This window comes from Sciurus vulgaris, assembly GCF_902686455.1.
Source record: "Sciurus vulgaris genome assembly, chromosome: 8".
Taxonomy (NCBI): Eukaryota; Metazoa; Chordata; class Mammalia; order Rodentia; family Sciuridae; genus Sciurus; species Sciurus vulgaris.
In genome coordinates, this window is record NC_136468.1 from 147,696,052 (window position 1) to 147,713,713 (window position 17,662).

Sequence of the window (17,662 nt, forward strand, 5' to 3'; positions counted from 1 at the left end):
ACTATACTGCTGTGGCTAGGATTATGGCTCAGTGGTAGAGCGCTTGCCTAGCACTCGTGAGGGCACTGGGTTCAATTCTCAGTGCCACACAAAAATAAATAATAAATAAATAAATAAAGGTATTATGTCTACAACTAAAAATAAAATTTGAAATTGTCATAATTTTAAAAAAGACATTATTCTATTTTACCCTTAAAAATTATCTTAGCACACTTACTAGGAAGCTTCTTCACCACTCCATTTAAACTTACTTCCTCCTACCCCCACACACTTCACCACTTCTCTCCATAGTACTCGTTACTCTCTGTCATACTATGTAATTCATTTTTTAAATCACCAGTCTTTCCACTAGAAAGCAAACTCCTCCAGGACAGAGATTTAGTTTTTTTCCCAGTTATAGACTCAAAATTCCAAAAGAGTGCCTGGTACATACTACACATTCAAATATTTGCTGAATGAATGAGCAATAAAAGACACTCCAGAGAAGAAAAAATATAAACCTGATAGTCCCAATGTATTTTTTTTTTTTTCATTTACAAATAAACTCCTAAAAAGATGTGATCAAATCATTGTTGAGGGGTTAGGGTTGTAGTTCAGTGGAAGAGTGCTTACTTAGTACCTGTGAGGCACTGAGTTCAATCCTCAGCACCACATAAAAATAAACAACAACAACAACAACAACAAAAAAGGCATTTTATCCATCTATAACTAAAAAAAAATTAAAGAAAATCACTGTTGAGTCTTTTCCCCCTTATATTCTCAATCTATTCTTATTATGGATGTGATAATGGAGATGACTGCACAACTCTATACTAAAATCCACTGAATTGTACACTTTGGAAGAATGAATGATTCATGGTGGTGTGTGCCTGTAATCCCAGAAATCAGAAAGGCAAGGTAGAAGGATCTCAAGTCTGAGGTCAGTCTCAGAAATTTAGCAAAGCCCTGTCTCAAAATAGAAAATAAAGTGTTAGAGATATAGCTTGTGGTAGACTTGCCTAACGTGTGAGGTCTGGGGACTGATTCTCAGCATTGCAAAATAAATAAATAAATTCACTCATTCATTAAATAAAATAAAGGTCTGGGGATGTAGAGGGATGGTAGAACACCTATGGGTTCAACTCCCTATACTGCAATAAATAAAATAAATAAATAAAAGAATTAATGTTATGGTATGTAAATTATGTGTCTCAAAAAATAATATTATGGGTGCTCACTCTTCAAAGAAAACATAACTATTTTATATTGAAAGTATATGACTGAGCAGGGTGTTACAACACATGCCTATAATTTCAGGGACTCAAGAGGCTAAAGCAGGAAGATCAAAAAATTGAGAGTCGAACCTCAGCAACTTAGAAGACCTTGTCTCTAAAATTAAAAAGGGCTGGTGATGTAGCTCAGTGATAAAGCACCCCTGGGTTCAATACCCAGTATCAAAAAAAAAAAAAAAAAAAAAAAAAAAAAAAGTATATTACTGTAGCAGAGTACTACATACAACTATCCACAAATAATGAAGCCAAGACAGACAAAATCCTAAAACTATGTAAACTATACTCAAAGTAGCTAAGTATTCATTTAAAGCCTGCTACCTAGCCAGAAGCATGATGGCACATGCTTGTAATCCCAGCAACTGGAGAGCCTGAGGCAGGAGGATCACAAATTTAAAGCTACACTCAGCAACTTAGGAAGGCCCTAAGCAATTCAGTGAGACCCAATCTCAAAAGGGGGTAGCTGGGACTGTGGTTCAATGGTTAAGTGACCCTGGGTTCAATCCCAATACCCTCCCTCCCTAAAAAGAAAGCCTGCTACCTAAATCATATTTCAAAGATCACTAGCAAAATATCTCTGGAGAGCTTAGAAATCCAAAATCTTGGGCCTCATTCTGATTCAGACTCTGCTCTTGAACAAGATTCCCAAGTGATTCACAGAAACCAAGTGTAAGAAGCACTTATGAATTAAGAAAAATGTTAACCAGTTTTCATAATATAAAAATAAGATGATCTCTTGGTTTTTTTTTTTTTTTTTGGGTGCTGGGAATGGAACTCAGGGCCTTGTGCATGTGAGGGAAGCACTCTACCAACTGAGCTATATTCCCAGCCCAGATCTCTTGGTATTAACGTAGCTATTTAATAATTTCATACGCTTCACTGCAAAGCTACGTGCTTTACCTCTGAACATTTGCTTCCCTTGGATTTTGAATGTTCTAAGCATACAGAGCAAGGCAGATAATGCCTCTTTCATGCCCTATTAAGACCCAAGTTTAAAAAAAAAAAACACTTTGACATAGCAAAGACAGAAAAGTAATAACTGTTGAAAACAGACTTACTAGCTGCTGTTGCAACTGGTTGAGCAATATTAGCAGGTGGTTTCAGTTTCATAAGTTCATTGAGACTATTATTTTTGAGTAGATCCTTCAGTTGAACCTGCTCTTTTGAAGGTGCAGAGGTCATGGCATTTCGTACTACGGGTGCTGAGACTGAAGGGCGTGTATTTGCGGTAGTCTGGATAAACTTTGTTAAAGTGATGGTTTGCCGATTGGTTGTAACAGGTGGTGTTTTAGTCATTACAATTGTAGATCCCAAGGTTGGAAGCTGATTTATTTGATTCAACACAAACGTTGTAGTAGATGGAGGCTGCTGCTTAGGAAAGAAAACAAAACACTTAACGTACTGACAATGCTTTCTTCTCTAATATAGACTTTATCTATAAACATGGTAGACAATTTAAAAATCCAAAATTAATTTTATTCTCGATTCTTAGCACTTCATTTCTAATTTAATATGGTTAGCTATATATTACTAAGCTAAAACACAACACTCTGAGAAAAAGAAGGTATGGTAGTGGAGTGGCATTTTATATAACCATCAAGGACAGAAAACATAAAAAGAAGTTATTACAAGCAAACTATGATATATAGTTAGTAACAGAAAAAATGTCTAATGCCAGTACTGCCCCAGCTAGGTAGATAACCTTAGGCAAATCATTTAAAACAATTCTCTTGTGGCCCATTTTCCATTTTTAACATTCTATGATCCCTGTTCAACGATTCATTTGCTATCATACAGGCTACTTACTAACAATTAGAACTTAAAATAACAAAAGCAACCCAACCAGGTAAACTGCAAATACTGGTGATAATGTGGGTGCTACTAAGCCTAGCACAAAGTCACATACTATTTTACTTTTTATTGGAGAGTAAGGGGAGGTGGGACGAAACCAAAAAAAGGGATGCAAATTTGAAGATTACTATTACTATTAGTACAATTGAGATGGTTTTAAAATAAGTTTATTTCTATTTTCTTTCCTTCTCGAACTATTTATCCATGACTTTTTTTTTTGAGGTGCTGGGGATCGAACTCAGGGCCATGTGCTTACAAGGCAAGCACTCTACCAACTGAGCTATCTCCCCAGCCCAACTTTTTTTAACATACATATTTTTAGTTGTAGATGGGCACAATATCTTTATTTATTTATTTTTAAATGGTGCTGAGGATTGAATACGGCACCTCACATGTGCTAGGCAAGCGCTCTACCACTGAGCTACAACCCCAGCTGTCCATACCTCTTTTAATAAGAAATCTTCTGGATTACAATTTATTACTTTTAAATATAACTCAATAACAGTACCAATTATCAAATTGTAACAGTTGGTCTAATAACTTTTTATCACTAAGCTTTAGTTAATAATTTCTGTGCTTAAGGTAATGTTGGAAGAACTTTATGTAAAGAACAATTACAGCTGGGCTTGTAGCACACACATGTAACCCCAGACTCAGGAGGCTGAGGAAGGAGGATTGCAAATTCAAAGTCAGCTTAGCAACTCAGTGAGATTTTTTCCTCAAAACACAAAATAAAAAGGACTGGGGATGTGGCTCAGTGATTAAGCACCCCTGGGTTCAATCCCAGTTTAAAAAAAAGGTTGGGAGACGGGGAAATGGACTAGAGATGTAGCTCAAAGGCAGAATGCTCCCAGGTTCAATCCCCAGGTCTTGCCAAACATGAAAGCACATTACAATCACATAAAAATTACACATACCAATGGACAGAAACTGAAATAAAGAAAAAATGAAAATAATGGGCTAATGGTCTTTATTTCATCAGTTTCAAATGGTTCGCGATAAACTCAAAAAAAATTTTCTAATTACCTTTTAATCAACACAAGTAATGAGTCAAAGAAAAGTTTTTACAAAGTAGGAAAGATTAGGATAGGATATTTGGGAAGTATTAAAAAAGGGGGAACTGGCGAAATAAAACTATTCTATATTCAAAAGGCAATTTTCTGACTACAATCCTCAACTATTTTAGAAGCAATGCCAAATCTGAACAATTCTTACCCTCACATTTAACAGTGCGGGAGTAGGTACCGTCTCTGATTCTTGTTTAACAGGAACTGCTGCTTCCGTCTCCAAACCTAGTTCTAATGCACTAAGTGGCACCGACTGGAGAGAAAACACATCAGAGAAAGAAACAGGAGGACAGCAGTAAACTCTGTTTCAAGAACAAGAGTTGCATTTGTGTGTGTGTGTGTGTGTGTGGTGACACTCAGTGGTAAAGCTTGCCTAGCATGAACCCTGGGTTTGAATCCCAGGGGTGAGAGTTGAGCTTTATATTCAAACTGAATATGAAATTACTAATACCACGTATACCAAAGCTATTTTTGCAGGGATAAAAAAAACTCCACTAATATTAGAATCTTGTTTTTTGCCTTCATAGAATGGATATAATAAAGACCCAAAAAAATGTCCCTATATAACTACAAAGACAATTACAAAGGAGATTAATGATACTCCCTCACTCTATAAATTCATCTCATGTTTAAATATATATCATGTCTTGATTTTCACTGCAAACATTTTCTACCTCATGAATGAAGACAAATACTCAACAGAAAAATATATGTATATTTAAAATTAAAGTTTAATAATATCTATTTCTGTAAGTGAAAATTATAAATTAAGAAAAATTCTACTCTTTAACAGGCTTTGGAAAACTCTTACCTGTTGAACTGGAGTGGTAGGCGTTGGGGTTGCAAGCCCAGCATCTCCACCATCAATATCGAAGAGGTCATTTGGACTAATTCCACTCTCACTCAAAGCAGCGAGCAGTAAATCTTGCCCTGGTTCCACCATCTTTAGGACAAAATATTAAATAGTAACATAAAAAACTTAAAAGTGAAAAATATTAACTTTTCTCCAAATATAAATAACTGAACATTTCCTTCCAGGCCCATCATCATTCAACATTTATGAAGAATCTGTTGTGTGTCAGGAAATATGAAAAGTAAGTCTCTGATTCCAGAAAGCTCATACAAAAATGGAAAGGACAGAGAAGTATGTAAACCACAGCAAGAATGCCTACAAAACACCCATGGGGCCATGCATAGTGGTGTACACCTGTAATCCCTGCACCTTGGGAGGCTAAGGCAGGAGCATCACAAGTTCAAAGCCAGCCTCAGCAAAAGCAAGACACTAAGCCACTCACTGAACCCATCCCTGTCTCTAAATAAAATACAAAATAGGGCTGGGGATGTGGCACAGTGGTCAAGTGCCCCAGAGTTCTATCCCTGGTACACCACCCAATTAAAAAAAAAAAAAAAAAAAAAAAATTAAGCCGCAAGAAATAGAAAACAGAAGAGCCCAAGAAATTTGAAGGATGAGTTATGTGAAGTGTTTTTTGTTTGTTTTGTTTCGCTTTTTGCCAGGGGCGGGCTAATTTAAGAGTAGACAAGTTCATTTTAAGTCAGGGTCTTCAAATATAATAATCTCAGGGGCCAGACAAAAGTATTCTCCCTCCAGAGTAGATTTTTGCCCCTCATACCTGAAAGGAAAACAAGAGTGTTTTCTCAATTTTAATTTTTCTCAATCTATGTGAAATAACCAATTTATATATATAAACATGAAAAATCTGACTGTACTTGTTTTCTTCAGAAAACTCATTGAGGGCATAGCTCAGTGGTAAGAGTACCAGTCTAGCACGCACCAGGCTCAGGCCCTGGGTTCAATACCCAGCACCACAAAAACATAACGCAAAAAGAGACTTTGCCAAAAATTTTCAGAGAAAGGAAAAAAAGCATAAAAGAGAAAAACATTTTGAACAAAAAAGAAGAAGATAAGGCAACTGACAGTGACAAAGTATGTTCCACAAACCTGATACAATTTAAGCTCCTCATATACATTACCATATGAAAGCCCATAACCATCAGAATAAGATAGGTAATTTAATTTTACCGCTGAAACTAAAGTTCAGAAAGCTTAAATTATCTAAATTCACTCAACAGGGAGTGGTAGAAGATTCCAAACTACATAGTTTAAACTCTCAAAGGCCATGGGTCTTCTTTCCAATGAATAAAGTTGATGTTAGTAACCTAAGAAGTTTCAATATTTTATTTTGGAATAAATGACTGAGACTAGGGGCTACATGAGGTATTTTCTTAACAATGAGCATTTGCCAATAATCCTACCAACACAGGAGGCTGAGGCAGGAGGATCTCAAATTCTAGGCCAACCTGAGCAATTTAGCAAGAACCTGTTGCAAAAATTAAAAAAGGACTGGAGGCAAAGCTCAGTGGTAAGAGTGCCCCAGCATTCAATGCCCAGCACCAAAGAAAAACAAAACAAAAAAAAACCCTGAAGGGGCAAGGACTAATGTATTAGACAGCAAGATGAAAATAATATGAGGGAATATATGACAGGGACAAAAAAAGGAGAAATGTCTCAATATACATTTAAAATGAAATTTACCCATTTTTCTAACATAAATGTATTTCATCATGCTTTACACTTATCCCAGTAATGGTACCTAGAGCTCTAAACCAATGCTTTAAAAATATTTTTAACTCACAAAAATCTTCATTAGAACCAATGATCTGTGGAACAGGGGGTCTTGGGCCACAAGCTATGCTCATCTTTACTTTTTATTTTTTTTTGGGGGGGATGTCCTGGGGATTGGAACCAGGGGTGCTTTAACATTGAGCTACATCCCCAGCCCTTTCTATTTTTTATTTGGAGACAGGGTCTTGCTAAGTTGCCAAGGCTAGCCGTGAACTTGCAGTTCTCCAGAGCAGCTGCTATTATAGAGGTGCAACACTGCACTCTGTGCCATGGTTGATCTTGACTCAGAAAACTTCAGACACTATCAAAATCTTATCTATTTTTTTGAAAAAATATTGGAAATTATTTACTTACATTTGAAACAAAAGGACATTTTAATTTTATATTTTTTTAAAGAGACAGGGTCTTGCTGTGTTTCCCAGGTTGCTCCCAAACTCCTGGGCTCACCCTCCTGCCTCAGCCTACCCACCACACCCCAAAGTATTGTTTTAAGCCAGTGAACTCCAAACTATAGACCACAGAGTCCTTGTAGGTCAAGAGATGCGTTAATCTGTCACATCAAGTCCTGTTTAATTATACTCAAAATACAGAATACCATTATTAATGAAATGTAAATTCACTGGAAAGTGTTATAAGTTTTTGAAATGTATTTTCTAAACAATGAGCATTAAAAGTACAAAAATATCATCTTGGAAGTGAACTGTGGGAAGAAATTTTGATGATCATTAAAGACAGCAACATTTATAAATAACATTCAGTCATCAGCTCAGAATTCACTCAGAAGAATTACAATTTAGTCATTTCAAATGTATTCAAAAACCAAAGCAAGTTATATCTGATAAATATAAACAATCTTTGTGTCGAATAAATAACAACTTGAGACTGAGTAGTGACCATGTCTATAAAAGACATTATCTTGTACAAGTTAACAATGAGCAAGATTCTAATCTGCTGTATATCCTATACAAAAATGTAATCTAAGAATTCGTTCTCTCAGCCAACTGGGCACAAATTCTCTATTTGTTCTTTTTTCCAGGGAGGAAAGAAGGAAAGCACGTCCCAATTCTCTAACTCCATTAAACAAACCTCTGGATATTTAATCATATTTCTAATTCTGAAACTATTACAAACACACAGAATTTCAGTTCTTAAGCAGAGAGAGCCCTTAAAAACTTATATTAGCCAATCTCCTCATTTTGAAAATAATAAGACTTATTCCTAGGAAGGAAAACATTTCACTTTGAATCCACAAAGTATAATATAAATGTTAAATACTGTTATATGTTAAGAGACTCACCTAGTATGTCTAAAAAGAAGTTCATAGACCTCAGGTAATATTTACCATGCTGCAACCTAACCCTAAAATTATCATGAACAATAGAAAAGTTTCAACTTTTAACATAAGTGTATCTGAAAACATTGCTTATTTCAAAATAGTACGCCTATAAAAATTTCTATGATGAATACGAAACAAGCACCTTTGGTAGTTAGAGAATACTGAGAAACAATGCCAATCAAAAGACAAAAAATACAGCTCCTATTGAGAATACCAACACTGAAACAGGGACAAGGTTTCTTTCACTGAGACCTAAAGAGGATCCTCATGGCTCTGAGCAGATACAAGGGATATATATCTGCAAGACAAGAGCACAACACAGAGGTTGAGGAGACTATAGGGTCAGACAGAATATATGGGTTCAAATACTGGCCACATCCCTCACTAATGGTATAATGGTCAAGTAATAACCTCCTGTTTCCTTATACTAAAGGCAAATAAAAACAGAACTTCCCTTGTAGAATTGTTGTGTTGAATAGTGACTGTGACGCTACCTAGACTATTTACAATTAGCTACTATCATTTTCACAAACTTGAGTATTATGTCCAAAAAAATGTTTTGTTTTGTTTTGTTGGTACTGGGAATGGAACCCAGGGGAACTCTTCCACTGGGCTAGCTACATACCCACCCAGGCCTTTTCATTTTTTTTTTTTAATTTTTGCATTACTGGGATTGAACCCAGAGGCACTTCACCACTGAACTATAAACCCAGCCCTTCTTAATGTTTTTTGAGACAGGGTTTCCTAAATTGCCCAGACTGACTTATAACTTATGATCCTCCTGCCTCGGCCTCTCAGTCACTGGGATTACAGGCATGCATCACCATAACCTGTATTTATAATCTGTATTTTTCAACACCTACTAAAGAAATGAACACTGCTCAGTAAGGTATCCCATTGCAAAACCTGTAGAAATACATTCTACAGGAATATGTAAATTATATGAAGTTTAAAAAAAGCTTAAACAAAAATACAGGAAAGAATCCAAGAGAGGGGAAAGAGACAGGACTCTCTCCAACACCACTTGCTCAAATTCAGATGGCTTTGATAGTTACTGTATAGCTGGGTTTTTCTCTTGTAATCAGAATAACCCATAAGTAACCCTTGTCACAAATGAGAAAAAAGGCTTAGGAAGATGAAATAATAAGTTAACAACTACAGAAGCTTGAAAAATTACAAAACCCAGGAGATCTAATACCAGAGTTCTCCAAGTTCCTGCCCTTCCAACCCAATATCCCCAGGTTAGGCATTCGAAGATTCAACCAACTGAGGATCAAAAATACTTGAGAAAAAAAATTATTCTTATGTCCTCAACATGTAGTCTCCCTGCACCCCCAGTGTTGGGTACCAAACCCAGAGTCCTGGACATGGTAGGCAAGTGCTCCATCACTGATTTATACTCCCCAGACCAGACATTTTTTCTTGTCATTTCCTAACAGTATAACAATTACTTACATACCGTTTACATTGTATAACTATTGAAGTAATCTAGAGATGATTTAAAGTACAATGGAGAATGTGTAAAAGTTACACACAAATCTGATGGCATTTTATATAAGCGACTTGAGCATCTGAAGATTTTGCTCTCTCCGAGGTCTAAAACTCATCTCCCAAAAATATCCAAGGGACAAGTGTACCAATATTTTCAATGACATGTTACTGAGTTGTCAAATTGATTTAGTGTATCATGGCCAAAATATTTAGCTATTTCAGTACAGAACAGAAAATTACCATAGAGCAAAAGTTACTTTGTGAAATATTTTGTTATTTGTGCATATACATATACACTAGTTCACAAGGTAAAACATTTCTTACTGTGGATGTAATACAAATATTTGTAAATCACTGCTCTCATTTGTTCCCCCTCAAGAAACAAGTAAACAAGTTCATTTGATGGGTTTTGTGCTATATCTTACTCATATAAAACAGTTCCTGCTCTTAAAGAGCCTTTCCATCTACAGAAAAATTCAGTGATATCCTACTAAGATTCTCTCTTTTTTTTTTTTTTTTTGGGGGGGGTACTGGGGATTGAACCAGTGGTGCTTGATTGAACAAGTTATTTTCATATTTATAAGACAGAGTCTCACTCAGCTGCTGAGGTCAGCATGGACAACCTAGGGAGACCCTGTCTCAAAATAAAATAAAAAGGGCTAGAGATGTAATTCAGCGATAGAACACCTGTGGGTTCAACACCAATGGGGACAGAGGGACAAAATGAGTCAATCTGTCAATTTACAAAAGTTTAGGATCACACCATTTTGTTATTGATTAGCTACTTAAATGTGAAAGCAATTCCTCTCAGAAAACTATCTTTACACCAACTTTAGGCAGGAAAACATGGAATCCCAAAGATACTAAAGTTTGCTCTAAGTTACTCTATTCAGTGAGACCAGACCTGAGTGTTCTTGTTCTTCACAGGTGGCAAGTTTCAACTCAAAGCTCAAACACTAAGAAACGCAATAACTTATCTGTGACTAAAATATTTGAAGCAAATCACTTCTAAAAGCATGAAAAGAGGGCTGGAGTTATGGCTCAATGGCAGAGGGCTTGCCTGGCATGTGTAAGGCACTGGTTTGATTCTCAGCACAATAAATAAATAAATAAATGTCCATCGACAACTAAAAAAAAAAAAAAAAACTCCATACTTCCATTTTTAAATAATAATTTCAGCAAAGTCCTTAAAACTTACAATATTGCCTAACACGTAACAGCATTCAAGGAATGAGCAGTACAATAACTACTTAGACTTTCCTTTTTAATACTTCTCCAGCACTCCAACAACTAAAATGAAGTATTAATTACAACTTAAGGGAGTTATATGGAATAAAGTTAAGATTAGGAGCTAAATAGAAGCCAAAGAAAAGATGTCTTTTGTCAGGAAAATTTTAGAAACAACTTCTTCACAAAATGAAAACACGGCCGGCCCTTGCTTGCAAAATTAATGTCCTACTCCAGTGACCAGTAACGAATTCTGCATTTCATCCCAGAAATTCTGTAAAAGCTATCTTTTGTGCAATGATGTGGCTTTCCCCATTACTTGTGAAAATCGATTCTTGATCACTGGAAAATACAGAGAAAACAGAATCCATCTGCAAGTGCTAAGTTGATTCCAGCTGGGGCATTTAAGAGTTTTGACAGTTTGCTGGACCCCTTGCCCGACTCCCAAATTCTGACTGGAGAATATGAAACAATTAACATAAACTGCTCACAATCAACTTTTAAAGGTCAAAGGGGATCAGTTTCTAACCTTCCCTCAACACGTGTTCGGCACAAACTTCCGGGTGCGGTTACAATTGGCTGCGCAATTCAATGGATAAAAACGTTGCTGTATTTGACACTCATTTTCTCGCCCGTTCTTTTCCCACGTTTCTCAACCAGCGACTCCCAAAAACAAAAGCCTCCCACAGAAAACGGACCACGCACATAAATGGAGCTTGTCTGCGCGAGGATCAAGTTAGTGGTCCGCAAACATTAACCAAACAGAAGCACAAAGCCGGGGTGGAAGGGGAGGAGCTGAATGCCAGGGTCAGGAAAGAAACAATCACAAGGGCTCACGAACACCCAAATCTCCGCAGCGGTTAAACCGACTCCAAACCACTTCTGGGAAACCATCAGCAGACACTGCCCTGGGGGAGTGTAGGTGCTCGCTACACCAGGCACAGCGAGCAAGCAGATGCCCAACCGCCATTCCCCTCCCGCACGCCTGCCCCGGGGTCTACGGGACCAGCTTTCGGGGTTGCTGGAGGCGAAACTACGCTCGTGGCGGGGCGCGGCGTGAAGGGAGCCTCCGTGCGTCCCGCCAACCCTCCGCCGCCCGAGGAGCTCCTCGGGAAACCGCCGGCGAGGCGGGCAGACTCGGGCAGGGCGACCCGTCGCCTCCCTCCTCGCCCTAACCCGGGACCAATGCTCCGGCCGGAGGACTTGGACGGACCCCGACCTCACTTTCCCCGCGGCTCCGGGACCTCGCCGCCGGGTCCTGCGGGGAAGTAAAAGGGGCGACCCGGCGCAGCCGGCGTGCGCAGCCCCCGCCTCCCCAGCCGCAGGGGTGCCTCCGGCTCGGGACAGCGGGGCTCCCGGGGCCCGAGAGCCCCACGCGCGGCGACCGCAGGGCCGGCGCTGACGGGCGGAGGAAGCGAGTGCAGCAGGGCCGCCGCCGGGCCGTGCGGCCGCGGGAGGCGGCGAGCAGGGAGCGCGGCCCCGAGCCGGGGCGAGGTGGTTACCCCCGCAGCCGGCCCCACACGGACCCCGAGGAAGGTGGGAGTGGGAGGCTGTCCGGGAGGACGAGTGTGGAAAGAGAAAAGGGTTAAGGGGAGGACTTACTTTCCTCGCGGGACCCGACGCCAGGACAGCTTCTCCCCGGCGGTGAGAGCTTTAAGAACCAGAGGCGACTAGAGCGGAGGCGGAGGCGGCGACGACGGCGGCGGCGGCGGCAGCGGCAGCGGCGTCCGGCTCTGCCTACCTCCCCGCCGCCATCTTGACGCCCCTCCCCCAGCCCCCCGCCCGCAGGGAGGGGAGGGGCGGGGCGACGGATGAGGCACCGCGCGCACGCAGCGCGCACCGCGTCCCACGTGACTTCCTCCCCCCCCCAGCCCGCGCCCTTCTCCGCCCCGCCTCCCTCCTAGATTCCACCCCCCCATCTTGACTGCCCTTTGCCTTCGCCAACAAAAACGGACTCCGTTAGCTCTCGCTGGCCTGGTACCAGGGATCGGATCCAGAGGAATTCCGGAACCCAAACGGTCCATTACCGCGGCTCTGGGGTGGGCGAGGGGTGAGGGGGCCGGGTTTCCGAGAAGGGGGAGGGGAGAAAGCGAAGGCCACCTAGGACAGTCACGTGCCTCCTGCTTCCGCCGGCTCTAGCTGAGACCTCGCGAGAATTCCGTTCCCCCTCCCTTTCTCCCCTGGGGATGTCGGGAAGAAGGTCGGCGTTCTGGAGTGTCACCAGGAGGTCAGCCGGTGGGCTTTGCGCATGCGTCCCGTACCTGCTTTCAAAGTCCGGCTAAGGAGGGGCCCGAAGCTATTTTCAGAACCCTGTTGGTGGGTTGCTATGGCCCGCAAAGTTACCGGTGGCGTTTCTGTCACTTGGAAAAGCGCCTCATTGCCTAGGCATCCTTGGAAAATATTCACATAGTCCTTGCTTGTTAGACTTGTTCAAAGCACTTTATTGAGAAACCGCAAGTAACTCGCAGCCCGTGGGTTCCTCACGGCCATTATCGTACTATGGAGTGTGAGCTCCCGCAGCCCCACTTCTCTTCTCTTCACACCCGGCCACCCGAAGCAACTACTGATCTCAAATAATGCTTGCTGTAGGAAAGGGTCACCCCTGCCACCTTTAATTTCTTTTCCTTTTGTAGAGTCATCCTGAGAATGCTGTTTGACTCCGTTGCTTAGGTAATAGGCAGGCCTGGGTGATTCTTGCCCCCTACCGGCTGTGCGTCTCATTCGCCTTGTGCGGAAAGCGAACCAGCCCTGTAGTTGGAGCAGTGTGAACTCTTCTAGAGAAAGTATGGGGGTGGCGGGGATAGGCATGTCGAAGGGAACTGTGAATCTTCCAGCCTGGAGTTTGTATGCCTGTGTATTACGTACGTGTGCACGTGTATATCCACATTTTTAAATGCCAGCTGATCACTTTGGTAATCACTTTCATTGTTTTTTTTTTAAGAATATATTTTTATTTTTAGTTGATACAATAATTGTACATATTTATGGAGTACAGTGTGACCTTTCAATACATGTATACAATATATAGTGATCAGGGTATTTGGCATATCTGTCACATCAAACTCCATTTCTGCCCGGGAAGTGGAGATGCACGCCTGTAATCCCAGGGACTCTGGAAGCTGAGACAGGCGGATTGCAAGTTCCAGGACAGCTCAGCAACTTAGAGACCCTAAGCAACATAGTGAGACCCTACCCAAATAAACATAAAAAGGAGTTGGGGGTGTGACTCAGTGATTAAACACCCCTGGGTTCAATTCCTAATACAAAAAAAACAAAACAAAACAAAAAAAAAACCACTACATGTTTCTTTACATTGGGATTTATTCAAAATTCTTTTACTAGCTGTTTTTAAATACTCAATTAGTTGTTCTCAATCATGTTTTATCTACTGTGCACTAAGATATTAGAAATTAAGCATCCAGCAGGCGTGGCAGTGCACGCCTGTAATTCCAGGGCCTTGGTAGGCTGAGGCAGGAGGATGGTGAGTTCAAAGTCAGCCTCAGCAACTTAGCCAGACCCTAAGCAACTCAGTGAGACCTTGTCTCTAAATAAAATACAACAGAGGGCTGGGGATGTGGCTCAGTGGTTGAGTACCCCTGCTTTCAATCCCCAGTACCAAAAAGAAAAAGAAGTTATATCACATCCTGCACCCATGTACCTATTAATTATCCTTTCTCTGTCCCCTCCTCTCCCACTTTGGTAACCACTGTGTGGGGGTTTGTACTTAGGATTGAACCCCATGGTGCTTTAAGACTGAGCTTCAACCCCACTGCCTTTTATTGTTTACTTTGAGAATAAACAAATACTTCTGTGATTAAGGACATATAGCTCAGTGATGGAGCACTTGCCTAATGTGCAAGGCCCTGAATTTTGTCCCCAGTACCTTGAAAATAAAAAGTATTTGCTACTTTGAGATCAATTTTTAAGTTTCTACATAAACATGAGAACGTGCAGTATTTATCTTCTATGTCTGACTTATCAAACTAACCATACATCCTCCAGTTACATCTGTGTTGTTGTGAACAACAGAATTTCATTCCTTTTTTATGACTGAACAATATTCTACTCTGCATATATGTCATAATTTCTTCATCCATTTTTCGGTAGATCGACCCCCTTCCTTTATTCCATACCTTGGCTATTGTGAATAGTGCTGTGATAAATGGAAGTGTAGCCAGTAGTAGTACCCGGCAATTTGGGAGGCTGAAACAGGAGGATTGCAAGTTTGAGGCCAGCCTGGCTACCTTAGCAAGACCCTGTATCAGAATGCAAAATAAAAAGACTTGGGGATGTAGCTCAGTTATAGAATGCCCCTGGCTTCAATCCATAACACACACACACACACACACACACACACACACAAGTGCAGATGTTCTTCAACATATTGATTTTAGTCCCTCCGTAGCAGGATTGTAGTACCCTATGATAGTTCCATTTCTGGTTCAATTTTGAGGAAACTCTATACTGTTTTCCATAATGACTATGTTAATCTACATTCCCACTGTGTATTGAGAATTTCCTCCTCTTCACATCCTCACCAGCATTTATCATGTTTGTCTTGGTTTTGATATGCATTTCCCTGATAATTAGTGTTGTTGATATTTTTACCATTTGTATCTACTCTTGAGAAATGTTTATTCAGTTTATTTCTCCATTGTCTGATTCTTTTTTTTTTTGCTGTCGAGTTGTTCTGAGTTCCTTATATATTCTGGATATTAACCTCTTAATCAGATGAATAGTTTCCAGTGTATTCTCCCATTCTTTAGGTTATCTCTTCTCTCTGTTGGTTGTTTACTTTGCTGTTCAGAAGATTTTTAGTTTAATGTAATCCCATTTATCAATTTTTGCTTTTGTTGCCTGAGCTTTTGGCATCATCTCTTAAAAAAAAAAAAAAGAAAAGAAAAGAAAAAAACTTTGACCAATGTCCTGAAGCATTTTCCCCATTTTCTTCTAGTAGATTCACAGTTTGGGGTCTTACAATTGAGTCTTAAATCAATTTTTACTTGATTTTTATGTGGTGAGACAAGGGTTCCATTTCATTTAACCTTCAAACATATACCAAAAAATCCTACAAAGACTAAAATATTAAAATATTTTCACATGGACTGGGGTTGTGGCTCAGTGGTGGAGCGCTTGCCTAGCATGTGTGAGACTCTGGGTTCAATCCTCAGCACCACGTAAAAATATACAAAACAAAGGTACTGTGTCCATCTACAACTAAAAAAATATTTAAAATACATATGTATGTTTTCACACAACAAAGACCTCATTCGCCTTGTTTTCTGTTATTCACTAGCCTAGCTTATGATCCAGTGCAGAAGATAGCAAACAAGCAGTTTCAAATCTGTCATGGTCTGCAAGGATGGACAACGGCAGCGGAGGACTAAGGAGTTCCAGTTTAGGCAGGTGTCTGCAGAACTTGGTTGGCATGATTCTGTTTCCCAATGGCCCCAACTCTAGTTGCACACTAGGACCAGGAGAGTGTGAGACTCAAATGGGCTCAGTCCTCCCATCCTTTGAGGTACTTTCTAAGCATCCAAAGTCAGAAGCTTGCTACTCTCTGCATGATCTCTTCACCTGGAACCAACTAGAAAGATGGTGTCTCAGGGGATATTTTCAACTGCACGTATGCACACCAGTGTTATGTATGAGGCAAGTTATTGCAGCATTATTGGTGGAAGTAAAAGATTGGAAACAAGCTAAGTGACTCTAAAGAAGAGCTGGTTGACCCAACTGTGTACTCCTCTTGTTCAAAGAGCGGTGCCTGGGGCTGGGGCTGGGGCTCAGTGCAGAGCGCTTGCCTGGCATGTGTGAAGCACTGGGTTCCATCCTCAGCACCATGTAGAAAAATAAACAAAATAAAGATATTACATCCAACTACAACTAAAAATATTTTTTAAACAAGAGAGAGAGAGAGAGAGAGAGAGGTGCCTGAATGAGTGTCTGGTGCACGTGTGTGTGTGATGTGTTCACGTGCACAGACGGCATCTCTGAAAGATGACACGACTAACAGAAGTTGCATTAGGATTTAGGAACTGAGGGCTGGGGAGATAGCTCAGTTGGTAGAGTGCTTGCCTTGTGAGCACAAGGTCCTGGGTTCAATTCCCCAGCACCGAAAAAAAAAAAAAAAAAAAAAAAGGATTTAGGAACTGAGATATTGGGGGTCAAAGGAGGGATGAGCTGGGTGCAGTGAGCGGCACATGCCTGTACTCCCAGCAACCTGGGAGGCTGAGGCAGGAGAATCGAAAGTTCAAAGCCAGCCTTAGGAACTTAGTGAGGCACTGTTTCAAAATAAGAAGCAAGGCTGGAGGTATAACTCAGTGGTTCAGTGCTCCCTGGGTTCAGTCCCTGGTACTAAAAAATAAATAAATAATGAGGGACATAAGCTTACTGGGTGCACACAGAAGGGTGATGCTACTGGAAGCAGAAGATCCAGCCAATGCTTATTCAGGCCTTTTATCGGCTATTTACACTGAACTTCTTACCTCAGCCAACAAATATTTACAAGCCTGCTTACCATGTGCCAGGTGCTATGTTAGGGTTTGGGAATCCAAGTTTAAGAAAAAACAAGATGGAATGACGTCCACCCTTGAGATCAATGCCCTCACAGCCTACTGGACACGAATTAAAACAGTACACAAAAGGCAAAATCAGTGATAATGCTACAAAGTAGCTGAGGAGCCTGTCCTAGAGGAATCTGGCCTCTCCAGGGCAGTCTTGGCTTTGGAAGTGATGACTGAACTGAGATTTGAAAAGTAGACGCTATCTGTTTTATTCA

At 40.5% G+C, this 17,662-nt stretch overlaps 1 protein-coding gene across 5 annotated transcripts in view; it reads right to left on the reverse strand.

Moving 5' to 3' along the window:
* Positions 1-12,666, reverse strand: part of SBNO1 (strawberry notch homolog 1) — a 55,813-nt gene extending 43,147 nt beyond the window's left edge. The window contains exons 1-4 of one of the 5 annotated variants that reach the window (XM_079150440.1): positions 12,487-12,666; positions 4,998-5,129; positions 4,335-4,439; positions 2,327-2,639 (exon numbers count right to left, since the gene is read on the reverse strand). In XM_079150440.1, coding sequence (XP_079006566.1) covers positions 2,327-2,639; positions 4,335-4,439; positions 4,998-5,129 — 550 coding nt within the window. In that variant the 5' untranslated portion in view covers positions 12,487-12,666. The remainder of the gene's footprint in view (positions 1-2,326; positions 2,640-4,334; positions 4,440-4,997; positions 5,130-12,486) is intronic. The other 4 variants (XM_079150441.1, XM_079150439.1, XM_079150443.1 and 1 more) reach the window with 4 other exon arrangements.
* Between the last annotated feature and the right edge of the window lie 4,996 nt (positions 12,667-17,662).